Raw genomic sequence first — 13,163 nt, 5'->3', positions numbered from 1 at the left:
ATCCTGACATGTTAATTTAAGTGTTTATAATGTGTATGAAGCAATTCAACAGGATCTTTAGCATTTTTGTGACCAAGTCTGTGGCAGCTTTATTATGGAGCATACTCAACTGAAACCTAAGTCAGTCCAAGGGGAAGCATTCATCAGCTGTGGTTCCTTGATCCAGCTAATTATTTTACTGACACCTAGAGTGCTCATTAATTGCCCAGCCTCACAAATTAGGGACTGCTGTCTCTCATTCCAAAGCTATAGCCAGCCACGGCACTCCCCACAGGCGTTATATTTCAGTACTTTCCCTGGCCCTTAGTCCTTAGCTGCATGTTGAACGAACATTCGGCACCAAGACAACTGCAAAGCCAGCAAGCGCGTCTCTAGGACTAAACCTGCGCCTTGGGTCAGAAAACATCCTAATTTGAGAAGAGAGAGAATGCCCGTAGAAAGCTATTGGTACTGCAGGGTGCCCGTTCAGCACCGTTCGTCTTGTTGGTGCACGACCCAAACTGTTCCTGCCCTTGGACTTGCTAGGACAGGTGACCTTTTCGTTTTATCGGAACGTCAGTACTAGAAGAATTTTAGGATGCATTTTTCATTTTGTGCACTGTCTTAAGGGCATTGCTGTACTCGGCAGCTAAGTAATAACTGACAGAAGCCCAAATACTGCTAAGGCCAAAGGATATCTTGGGTTAACTCCAACCTGATTTATAAATCGGTGTTCCTGTAACTTCAGTACATCTTGTTCTCCTTTCTTTCAAGACTTAGTGTACCTCAGAAGAAAAAGAAAATCCTTAATCATAAGGATATTTTTTTTTAGCTATGAAAACTCATTAAATGATTATTTGCTAAATTATAGAATCAAAGTTAGTTTAACAATGAATAAGAGTACTGAGAATGCCAAACCTAAAAATCCAAGATTTTCTACTCAATTCTTTTTACCCTATAATTTCTGTTCCTGCCACTGGGTTGTTTTTTGTCTCTCATCCAAACGTGTTCGGGGTCAGCTTGGATATTTCCTTTTTTCACCATCAATTTCTCTACTTGTGAAAACTTTTTCAAGGACTTATTCGTGATTGCTTTCATTTCCCAACGGCAATTTCGGAGCTGTAATCTCATCTCCCATCTTATAGCCACTGCTTTAACAGGGAGATTCAGAAATACGCTGAAACATATCCCCAGAATTACTGGACATCTTAGTAACTGTTAACATTGGTGGATGGTCCTGATATCTACACGCTGGTTTTGTGCCTTGTTACTAAATCAATGGGTTGGCCTATAGTATAAGCCCTATAAAATTGTATTTCCTCCTTTTTTGTTATATCTTCTTTTATTAAACAGGGTATGTTATTTCCTTCCAAATAACATAAAAAGAAAGCATGTCTACATTTTCCTGGGGAAAAGAAACACGTTGGGGCATTTAGTTGGGAGTTTTACCTATTTGGCTGATTTCAATTACATTTGAGATCTCGTAGGTCTTTCTGAAGAACGTGAAGGGACATTTCAGGTGTCGAACTGTGGCTGAGAAACTCATTTTAGGAAGGAGATTTCGGAATCAGTATATTACTATGGGAGCAATTGTGTGTTACGTTTTAATACACCTGAAAAATGATTTTGTAGAATAAAAACTTACCTCATAGCTCAGGTTCCGTATAGTCAAGATGACAAAGGGTCATATGTGTGATATTTCTCTGCTGCATCAGGTAGCTCTGCACGTTGTTCCTTCTCTCCCTCGCGGCGCCGGGTTTTGCTGTGCCGTGCCTGTGCCGTGCGCTCTCCTGCCCGGCCTCCTGCAGTGTAACCCAGCGTGAGACACCGAACGCTTGGACACCGAGCTAACACAGCTCGAGAAACACCACAGATGACAAAACAGTGTGCTGCAATGAATGGGGTTATTTCTGCATTAGCTCGTGTTCTCTGTGGCATCCTATGCTTCACACAGGCTGTTTAACACTGCACCCGTTGTCATACATTGTGCTGGGCTCCTGCAAACGTTTGTCATCGGCAGTCCTTCCAATAACAGTAAATATAGCTTTATAAGTTAAAAAAAAAATAATTAATAATGGTTCATGGCTGTTCTGTACACAGGCTTTGAATTTTGGTGTTTCTATAGGCAGTACATGGTCAATATAGCCAAATGGAATTACTGTTGTGATTGAAATATCGTGTTGTATGTTGTCAGATGTAATAGTGCCAAAGAATTGCTGAGACAAAAGCTGACATGTGGAAGGGGTACCTCTCGCATCCATGTTTCAGAGTTCAGTTAAGGCTTTGTTCCGTTTTTGTGTTGTGCGTGTACGTGAGCCGAGCATTGACACCACATAGAGCCTCGTTGGGAAACAGCTTGTATCCTCTTTAAAGCCGCGGTCAGGCAGGTGCCCAGGATGCTGTACTTAAGGTCCAAGTCAGCTAAATTTCTTCTAGTCAGAGCTGTTCGGGCTGGATGGTCTTAATTCTACATCTGAACAAGCTCATAATTCTGTGAACTCGAAGTGTGATACCTGAGTTACCGGGGAAGGCTGTGATGGAAGCTTGGAACCGAGCTAAAATGATCACTGTTACCGCATTTTCCTGTAGCAGTTTTGTGAGGGCAGGTGAGCCCACCATCCTCTGTTGCTCCCATGTCCTTTCCTGAACATTTAGCGTGTTATTAAGCTGCCTGGCTCCCTTTTATTGAATTGGATATGCTCTGGCATCAGTATGTATTGAGTACGAGTGCCTTATGTACGTAACGTGTGTTTAAAAGGCAGAGCTCCTCCAAGATCCTGCCCAGAGGGAAAGAATCCACCTGACTCCATGCTTTTAAATCACACCTTTATAGGAGAGGAAATTCACCCTTTGAGTAGGTTATGGAAGAGAAACATTTTAACTTTAATCGCTCCTACAGAATAAGTTTATGCTTTGTACCAGGGTAATGCAGTGTGACAGTGGGTTTCTGCAATGGAAAGCAGCCCTGACAAAGGAGTTCCTTTGTACAGATGATGCGGCTTCTTTGTAGCTACAACTTGGTAACTTCTAGATTAAAAAGTACCATGTGAGAGCAAAACCTGAGTGAAAGCCAATGGGACTTCCACTGAAGCTGAGTCAGCTGCGCTGTCGCCCCTTTCTGGGTCGCTGAGCATGGTCAGGACTTGTCCTGCCAGCTTGCTTTATTTCTTTGCCCAAGCCTTCTGCTGGTGCCTTTTAAATTACACGCTCACAACTCCAGACAGAGAAGTTTGCAACCTATCTGCAGTGCCCTGGCCTTGGCTACACGGGGAGTAAAATGCTCCTCAACTTCCCACCGTTTCAACTGCCCATCAGCTCTAACCACAGGAACTACCTTCCTTCAGGCAATTTATGCCTTGTTGGATAGGCTCGCTTCTACAAACAGCTTGAGCTTGCTGTGTTATTCTCCATCCTATGATGTTAAAGTTGTGTTTTTGTTTTTTAAAAACCAAAAACTGTTGAGTTTTTTTGAAGACAAAAAGAAGAAACACATTTTTCCGAAATAAGGGAACGTTTTCAGTTCTCTGTTCTGTTTATATCCTCCTCTCTCTGTTTAGGCAGCTGGTAATCGTAGAATATTCGAGGTTGGAAGGGACCCCTGGAGATCGTCTTGTCCAGCTCCTGTTGGACTACACCACAACATTAGGATCAGCTTTCCTCTCGCCCCCTCCTTCTCCCTCAAAAGCAAGCCACAATGGCAAAGCTCTTCAGTTTTGGCACAACACTTCCATTTCCATTATGTTTGTTAGTTTTTATATATACTCAAAGGAGAGATTACAGCTGTACAAAGCTACAAAATACCAAGTACTAGCACAAACACAGAGGCACATTTGTTCCATGCTATCACCAATTTCAGAGAGGGGTCAGACCCCTCTCCCGTTCAAGGCAGCGGGGGCTGCCCCCAACAGAGCTTTGCCAAGGGCTACCCTAGTAAAGTCTTTGTGACTTCTCTTCCTTTTACCCGAAGCGTAGACAACTGCGCGTGGCAGCCCTGAGCCTCGATCCAAGCACGCAGAAGGAGAAAGCCTGGCTGTGGAGATCCTCACCGGCTTAAAAACACGGGAGGCATCACTGCAGCTCAGGCTGAGGGAGCGGCTGCTGACGCACACAGCAAGAGCGGGGCTGCGAAGTAAAGCAAGGGCTGTTCCTGAAGGTCTCCTTGAGCGGTCATCAGCTGGGGGTACGGGAGCGTTGCACGGATGAATCTCGTCATGGGGACAGGGTTAGGCTGAGTGCTCTTAGCCCAGGGCAGCAGGGCCCACCTCCCCCAGACTCGCCGCTGGCAAGTCTTGTCAGCAGCTCCATCTGTTAGACCCGTGCTGATAAGTATTTGGTTATATTTTAGGCTGGGGAAAGTCTCATAATTCTCTAGGGGAAGCCCTTCTATGACATTGCCGTTGCTTTTTGTGTGATGATGCTGTAAATGGTTCTAATCCCATGCTCAACAAATGTTTGCCGCAAAACTCGTGTAAATCCCTGTCATTAGGCCAATTTCTCAGCATAGACAAGACTGCTGGAGAGGTTAATTCCGAACATTTCTTTCTAATATAATTAATTATTGATTAATGTTTGATAGGCTGAGATTTAAAAAAAAAAAAAAAAAAAAAAGAGAGAGAACTTTATGAAGAAAACAAAAAGGATTGGTTCTTGTATCACAGGAAAATCGGGAAATAACTCCTGGTGGAGAAGTCTAGACTTCCTAAGCTTTCTTTTTGCACATTATTCTGCTTGTGACCTGCAATATAGACACGAAACTGTTGACAAACAACTTTTCAGGAGGAACTGATCCAGAGTAACCAGGGAAGAGAGTTTTGGTTTTGAAGGTCTCGTATAATCATGCAACTTTTACAGCCAGACAACAACAGAGGGCAACAGACCTCTGTGGAACATGCCGTCTTCAGAAAGGTTTCCATTTGATGACACCGATGGCAATTTTGGCTGCTCTTTTCACTGCCTCGCAGGGATCATTCAGGCACTGCTGAAACGTATCTGTGTGGTCTAGGAGCGTCCTGCGGCCCTCTGGCAGCTCAGCCAGCACGGTGAGGGTTTTGATGGCGCTCAGACGGGCTTTGCTGGTTTCCTCAGCAACCAACTTCAGCAAAGGTGGAATGGCTTCAGCACCTAGGGCTGCGAATCTCCCTGGAGAGAAAGAAACTGGCTTTAAAATGTGTTCTTGCGTACAACCAACACACTTTTGAATTGCTGCTTTCTACTCTGCCCAGCTACAGCTCTGAACACCCCGAGGGTGCAGTGTGAAGAGGTAGGACATGCTTTTCTTTTGAAGACCAAAGGCAGCTGCCAGCTGTTTATTTTGAAGAAACAAATATCTTTCTTAGTTAACTTTATCTGCCTTACACATTATTATTTCATTTGCAACAAATTTATCTAAGAATATATGAGGCACCAAATGATAGGATAAACTGTTGGGGGGGGGGTAGATGCCCTTAAGAACATCCTTCATTCCTTTATTTTTAAAGGCACTTCAAACATGAGATCCACTCCTGTGTTTTCTTCGGAAGCTGGGGGACAGTTGCAGAGGAGGACTGGAACACAACTGCTGTTATTAAGAGTCTTTTATGTCTAATTACTCATTCATCACACTGAAAAATTAGCAGTTAGTATTTTCAGTGTCGTGTAACTTACTTGGGAGAACTACAGACCTTATTAATATTCATTCCTCTCCCAGCTGTGAGAGGAAAACTGCCTCTCTAACCACAGGAAGAGTTTCCAGAAAGTAGTGCTCCTCTGTTGAGGATGGTGATTGAGAGCAGCTTCAGGTCAGCGGATCTCCGTGCGGCCCGGCCTTGTGCGGACAGCGTTCCCCCGCGGCGCGGCGTTCCGGAGGGAAATGAGGCGTGGGGGTTGGCAAAGAACTTCTGGACCTACTTCAGGTGAATGAGATGGGAAATATACGGTCCTCTCTACACGCTACGGGGCAGCAACAATAGCTGCTCCAGACAGATCTAAAGAAATGTCCCAATCTTATAGTTTCTTGAAGAGCTTTAACACGATCAGAAACTGAGGACTTGAGGAGCAGGGCAGAAGTTTTGTTATGGAATTGGGTTTCCAGAAAGCATCCTGACAGAACCGCCTCTGTCTCTCACCCTGAGGTGTGATAGTAGCAAACATCAGGGCTCCTGTTGCACTAGCTTGGACCTCAGGATCTGTATCTTCCAACAGGCTCACCAGCACAGGAATAACTTCTTCACATACCACTTTTTTTCCCTCTGGATGACTCCTGTGCAGAAAAGATGGTTAAGATGGTTAAGTTGCTTTCTTGACCTGCGGCTGCTAACCGTGCAGCTGCCCACAGCTCCTCCCCACGCCCGGACCCCTGCAGCCCTCCGTCGTTTCGTGACAGCAGTGCTGACAGCCCTCATCTCTGCTCTCTGGAGTTGCAGCGTCCTGGCTGTCAGACGGATGGCAAGCACCACTACCCGGCCACAGAGAGAAGAAAGGGGATGTCTGGTTGTGCCTGGTGTCTATGAAATCTACTTGCTGATACAATACTGATGATATCATATTAACCGGGGGGGGCGGGGGGGCTTGACAAGTTTTTAGGCTATTTTTAGGTGGTGGTTGGATTTTTTTTTTTTTTTGCTTTCTATGGTACACTGGAGGTTGATGGGCAGCAGCATGTAACAGGATGCAGGGTGAAGGGTGCTGGTGGTGCCAATGGCAATTTAGTTGGAAACCTGGCTGTTGAACCCTATACAGGTTTTAAAACCTGCTAAATTAGGAGTCTGCAATTAGTTCTTCTCCGAGGTCAATTTTCTCTTTCTTTCCAGCCTCTTTAATGCGGGCAATATTTAATGTGGCCCGGTTACTGCAGGGACCTAGAAGGGAGCTGCTGCCCCTGCTCCAGGTGCATTCCTGCTTGCTTTCCATGACTCGCTTCACCTCCACTCTTTCTTTTCCTGTGAGACCTTGCTTTGTTATAGGCATTAGGAGGTGTCTTGTGCCAATTGGTATGGAAACGGCGTGCTCTGCAGACCTTTTCAAACTAGACATCTGTTGAGTACTTTTATTATATTTTGTGATTGCAGGACAGCGGACTTAAGTTGCTCCTTTCATCATCCAGTGTTTGATATACAAATTTAATATAAAGATTGCTTTTTCTGATCCATCACTGACGTATGTAGCAGCCCGTGCCAGAAAACTATTTCTGTCCTCAATCACATTGAAAGTTTCCCAGGACTTTTAATTTTCTGAGAGAGAGCGGTTGTCCAAAAAAAATAAGGGAGCTTCTCCCTGCCTCCACAGTGGTCAGAATCTTGTTTTCACATCATTTCCCCTGCAAGAATTTTTCCTCTGCAGTGCTGCACCAGGAAAAAAAAAAAATAATCCTGATTTCACTGCCAATACTGAAGACAAATGGAAGGAGAAGGAACAGCATTTCCTCCTCAGCATCTGCTTTCTTGAGTGATTTATAGCAGCTATGATTTTTAGAAGTTTTCTACCTGTGTGTGCATTCAGGCTGATATTGCTTTACATGTGAAATGTGACAGCTTCAGCGTGTAGTGGAACACAGCCGTAAACTGGGGACACTGATTCCCTCATTAAATGAGTATTTTCTTGGGCTCAAGCATTATAGACAGGTTTCGTTACCCGACTTCTAACAGGACCCGAGCCGCTTTGCTTCTGATGGCCACTGATGACTGCGTGAGCTTTCCCTTCAGGACAGTAATGGCACCAGCTGCTAGAGCTTCAGAAGCCTCCACACGCAGACAGTTGCAGAGCGTATCTAGGACCAGCTCCTGGATCCCATCCGACTCAGTCTTCAATTTGGATACAAGTAAGGGAACCAAGCCGGCGTGCAGTATGCCAGCAGCCCCTGCAGGAGCAGACAGAGAAGGACCATGGGTGAGGCGTGAGGGCATTTACTAGTTCTACCTGCACTTTGAATTTCTTAATAGGATCAAAATACATATGGTAACTCATTTCCTTACACAGATGTGGGATTGGGAGATGGACACTACTACACCACTGCTCTGCTCAGAAATGCCACCTTAGCATTGCTTCCTCAGGAAGCTTCCCCACCAGTCCTGTAAAGCCGCAGCCCAGGTGAAAACCAAAATGGCAATTGCTCTGATGTTCCCAGCTTCCCCCGCTATAATATGTCTCCCCAAATTATTCTGGCTAAGAAAATATAAGAAAAAATATGTATATATAAAAGTCACCTCATATCCAGCCTTTCTAGCTGTTCTCAACAGGAAGAGGTGCTACGAGAGGCTGAGGTGTGAGCCTTTAGAGCGAATACTTTGACTTTCCACTATGGTTTCTGTGGGGGAAGTCAAGGTTTTGGAAACTGTCAGCTTCCTCACACGTTTCTTTGTAGTAACTCTGTCATGGGGAAAACTTAAATTTTGAGCTTTCCAGCAGTCAGTACTCCTGCACTGTCTCCTAAAGGAAATAGCATCGAAGGCAGAAAGAGCGCCATTTGCCCTGCAAGCGATGCCTCTGCTGTGAGCAAGTGTCTGATTTGTACCATTTCTTACGCAACACTAAGTCAACACCCAAACAGCAATGCCATGGGAAAGCAGAACGTACTGTCCACGAGTAACTATGTGAAAACAAAATTCTCCAGCTGTCTTGTTGCTAAGACTGATTCCTCTGTTGCTAGGAGAAATGTGGCTCCTTTCGAAGTGATTCAGATATGGTTAGATAAGGCAGTTCTGGGGAGAAGAGTCATCAAGGTATTTTCAAATGAATCTCCACAGCCAGGGGTAAATGGACAAGCGGGAAGGAGATTTTAATGGCCCTTGGTAGCGCACGGGAGAAATCCCTCAACTTGACAGCCAGGTGAAAAACATGATTCTAATCTAGAGGTTATTCGGTTGCGCGTATTTCTGAGGTTTTGCTGACACTGAATAACTTCTTAAGTTACTAACTTACTAGGATCCTCTTTACTAATGCACATGCAAAGAAACACCTAGGGGTGATGTTGTTACAGCTTTTGCTACCTGTGCTACATTTGGAGGTCAGTTGCTGGGAGAATTCAAACAAATAATAAGGAAAAACAGATTCAGACAATTCACTCTTGAAGGGTAACGACATTTTAAAAACAAGGATTTCTCCTGGTGCCGGAAAGTGAAAAAATGTTATCTTTGAAGCTGTGGCTCTGTGTATCGCTAGGTGGGGGGTTGGTGTTTTCATAGTAAAAAAACCCCTCCACCCTGTATTTATGTCCCCTGGAGGAAGGAAAAGAAGAAAATCCTCACGGATCCGCTCCAGCCCACTCATGCTGTCCCCGCAGAAGGATGCGATAAAGGAGCCCTGGGCTGTTGGTCTGGCAGAGGACTCTCGGAGAGGTCCCCGAGGAGGAGGCCCGGCTTGTGCGGCTGACCCCGTCCCCCAGCCCTAACCCCCTCCGCAGGGCTTGCCCGCGGCTGGGCTGGAGGCTGCAGGTGTGGAAGGCCATGGGCGGGCTGGACCGCGGTACGGCCACGGCTGGGAACGTTCCCTGCCTTCTGGAGGCCCAGGCAGCAGGGAACCCGCTACCAAACTGCTCCCATGGAAGGAACTTAAAGCAGCCTCAGATGACTAGAAATCATATCCAGAATTGGTTTAGCCACGCTTCCCAATGGTCTTTTGAAACAGCCTATGAAAGACAAGACTTTTCAAAGTCACCTTTTAAAACTCCTCCCAAAGTTTTTAATGAAAAGAAACTACAGGGCCTGTGTGTGTGAAACTGGGAGACCCAAACTGCTCACACAGTCATCACGTGCACTTCTGCAGTCTGAGGTGCTGTGGAAACCAGTAAAAAATCAAAATCTGGGAGGTACAGTTGCAGAGGAAGATCAATGAATTGAGGTGGCGGGCTTATAAGCTGACGCTCCCTGTAGCAAGCACCTAGTTATTGTACAGCTGCTTTACCAGGTGGTCTGTGGTACCTTTGAACGAAAACCACATCTGGAGTACTTGACCTGAAAGTAATTTCATTCTTTCTAGATAAGATAACACACTGAACGTAAATGTAAATAAGAGTAGCAAGGAACTGAAGTTTAAACTCCACGCTCCTCCGGAGCCTTTGTGTAGCTTCGAGTCACGTTGATACCAGTCTTCCCTGGGACAGTGTCACCCATAACCGTTTCATCCCAGCATTTCACAGGCGAACACTTGTTCTTGCACGGAGCAGTCGGCGTTCTGGCCTGCGCCCAGCAAAGCCATTGCTTCCTTTAATTTACCTTTCCGTCTTTCCGTAACAACCATTGCTCCAGCATTCTGTCTACCTTGCTCGTGCTGGCAGATGTACTGTTTTCTTTCCCAGACAGGTTTTCATTGCTATTTTTTGCACTTGCTTTCAAATACTTAAAAGCCTTTTTTTTAACCCATCATCTTCATTTCCAATTCCCTCTTTTTCAGGACTTCCTTGCTAACTTATTTCAGTTCTCTTGATCGCTTTATCATCGTATTGCCAGTAAGTGCTATCAGCATTCAGGTTTCTCTTCTTTGTGTCTGTCTTTCACTTATCTTCTAATATATTCAAGCAGCACGTTCAACGAGGCAGGACTGCTGTCATTGGCCCCTGCGTTTGTTCCTTCCAGTTACCGTTTACTGACTTTCTTCGACGTGGTCATCCCTCGCTTGCTGCGTTTGCACTCGTGTCTCCTTTGGGTGCTAGCCTTTACTATCGCACTGCAGTCCTGAGGGCAAAGTATACAACAAAGCCACCTGATGTCTTTCTGTTTCAATAAGCTGGCGAGATAGCATACAGTGGTGTCTAGGATAGCTGTTATTTTGGGGAGCCATTCAGTAGTATTTATTCTGTGGCCAGAAATCCCTGTGTAGCAAGCGGGTGCTTATTTTGTACGAACACTTGGGCTGTTTTCATTTTTCTTAAAACATGTTTTATTTTACCAGGCCGGGTCTCTGTACCAAGAGCTTTCTTATCCACTGGTTTTGTCAAGCTGTCCTATCCGAAACGCGATCATGCTACTAAAGGGAGCTTCCCCGATATAAATATAGAAGCAAAGATGAATTGTCTGACCTTGTCAAAAGTCTCAATGTGGTGAAGAGAAAGAGGGTGGAGAGGAAAGGCCATCAACAACAACAAAAAGAGGCTACCTAACACTGAGACTGGAGTTTCCAGGTGGAAATTCGTCATGGTTTTCCCAAGGGAGCCAGAGGGTGAAAGGTCCAGGGAGGTAAAAGGGAAAAGGGAGGAGACAAAATCAGTGGAAAGTTGTTTGGGAGTTACTTGTACGTTAGAGCAGTCTCAGATCCTTGCATCTTACTGAGCAGGCAGCAGGAGGGGAAGGTAAGCTGGTGCTTCTTGTAGTCCTGTACTGACAAACGCGGCGGCATCCTCGGGATCTTGACGTTTCATTAAAATACTGCGCTTTCAGAGGTGACGTATCTGTTGCAGAGTGTCCTAGAGACCCTGGGCATAGTGAAGTAGTGGGGGAAATGTTTTCAAAATGCAAATAGGTGCATTTGCAGCTGCATAGTTAACATCGTTATTGATCTGTTTTTCTGGGAATTTGTTATCTTCCCTTGGGCTGCTTTTTATCTGAGCACTCATCTCTTCCGTCTCATAACCCTCCGGCCATTCTCATCCTCCCTTTCCTGAGTCTTTTTCACACAGTACCAAAAAGGAGCTGCCATGTATTCTGTTCTCTCAGGATGGCTGCAGGGCATGTAAACAAATTAAATTTTGTAGAAGACAAAGGAGTCATTTATAGTACATAACAGTGGTGTTTTGTTTTGGTTTTCAATTGCATAAATCAATTAAATCACATTACAAATCCTTTTCCTTACACATGTCGGTTCTCAACACAAAGCCATTTAAATATTTGGTTTAGTCCAGAGCACGTGCCTCATGCGTGGCCGCGGAGTGACGTACTGTGTAAACATAGTAAAATAATATGTAAACATAGATTCTATATAATACGAATGTTTTGTTAACACATCAGGTGTCTCTTTGCGATGTTCACGCAAGTATTTGAAACGCTTAGTAACAGCATTTCTACTTGGGAAGGGGCAGGCAAGGAAAAGCAGGGCAGAGCCGGGCGCTCGGGAGGAAGAGCGCTGCCGAGCATCGCGGCGTGCGGCGCAGCCAGGCCCCAGCGGCTCTGGGACCCCCGGACGGGAGCTCGCGCACTGCGAGCAGCCAAAGGATCCTGACGAGGTTTCCAGGCCTCGCAGCTCTCTTGCTGGCACTGCAATAGTTTAGCACCATTTTAGAGGTAACAAAGCATTCATTAAACCAGTGAGTGCTAGCAGGTATCATGCACATTTAAAAATGCGGTGCTTGTATGTGTCTCCTTTCTAAGTGACAAGATGACCGCAGAAGATCCTTCCCGGCGCGCCTTCCTTAATAACTCCTTGCTCACTACTGTTTAAATAAAAAAAAAAAAATTGTTCTTTAGACTCCCTGAGAAGATTTCTGAGTCACCAGTCACAAGAGCATTGTTTGAGAACCCTGTAGTAGCTAATTTAACGTTAAGAATCAGTATTTTGAGCCTCGGTGCTTCAGGCATTAAGGCTGTGTCAGGGAGTAGATTAAATATAATACCAGTATAAAACCGGGCTGAAGTTTCTTTCTGGTAGGTCTGGAGCAGGAGGCAGGCCGCATCAAACGATAGAAGGCACCTGCCTATCCCCCGCCAGCTTTACCAAGCCTTCGAACTAAAGAGGAAAATTCCTCTGACATCTTTAAAAGTCAGAATATTTTCCTCCTCTTTACAACAATAATTATCTGCCTTTCAATGGTAATTTAACAGGAACCAACAGCAGTGTCCCAAAGGATGCCTGTGCCTAGAGACAAGAGTATCTCTTATCTTAAAGGACTGAGCGGTGGAAAGTCCCTGTTTAATTGAACTGAAGGGCTACCCGGATATTAGGAGAACCGAGGCAAACCCTGCAGGTGTTGGTATTGCACTAGAAATAGTAAACAGCTCTGTTTCGGATCTGTGCGTTGGCTAAAGGCAGTTATCTTATAACAGCCCTAGGGCTTAGCCAGGTACAAAATCACGGCCTCAGCGGTAGTGTCTGTCCTGTCCTCCCTCCAGATACAACAGCTGCAAACTTTGTAAAGGCATTATGGGATCTGCTTTTGAAGCCACGCAGAATTTTCCCAATACTAAGGATTTTGGGCTGTTATCTGAATGAAAGACATAATAGAAATTAAGGTTATAAAAATACTAAAAAGTCAGCAGTACACAGGAGAAGCACATAATGTG

The 13,163-nt window shown here is 45.1% G+C and overlaps 2 protein-coding genes across 2 annotated transcripts in view; one reads left to right on the top strand and one right to left on the bottom strand.

Annotated features, from left to right (window-relative positions):
- GNAZ (G protein subunit alpha z) overlaps positions 1 to 13,163 on the top strand; it is a 102,103-nt gene that overhangs the window by 1,834 nt on the left and 87,106 nt on the right. The window lies entirely within an intron of this gene.
- LOC104011445 (radial spoke head 14 homolog) lies at positions 4,877 to 10,191 on the bottom strand. Its single transcript, XM_087768325.1, has 4 exons — positions 10,167 to 10,191; positions 7,588 to 7,813; positions 6,084 to 6,217; positions 4,877 to 5,118 (listed from the first exon to the last, which is right to left on the bottom strand). The coding sequence occupies exons 1-4, from the start codon at positions 10,189 to 10,191 to the stop codon at positions 4,877 to 4,879; spliced, it is 627 nt and encodes a 208-aa protein (XP_087624451.1).

The sequence above is a fragment of the Nipponia nippon genome, unplaced genomic scaffold, assembly GCF_047370975.1.
Source record: "Nipponia nippon isolate SJK-2023a ecotype South Korea unplaced genomic scaffold, ASM4737097v1 scaffold_30, whole genome shotgun sequence".
Classification (NCBI taxonomy): Eukaryota; Metazoa; Chordata; class Aves; order Pelecaniformes; family Threskiornithidae; genus Nipponia; species Nipponia nippon.
Note: the sequence above shows the minus strand (reverse complement) of the source record. Positions and strands in the feature narration are given on the sequence as shown.

What these genes read in the sequence shown, in the direction of transcription:
- LOC104011445 (XM_087768325.1), bottom strand. Translation starts at nt 10,191, where the DNA reads ATGGTTGTTACGGAAAGACGGAAAG. An exon ending in CGGGTCCTGTTAGAAGTCGG is followed by an intron (nt 6,218 to 7,587) that starts GTAACGAAACCT and finishes TTTTCTGCACAG; the next exon opens with GAGTCATCCAGAGGGAAAAA. An exon ending in TGCTACTATCACACCTCAGG is followed by an intron (nt 5,119 to 6,083) that starts GTGAGAGACAGA and finishes CTTTCTCTCCAG; the next exon opens with GGAGATTCGCAGCCCTAGGT.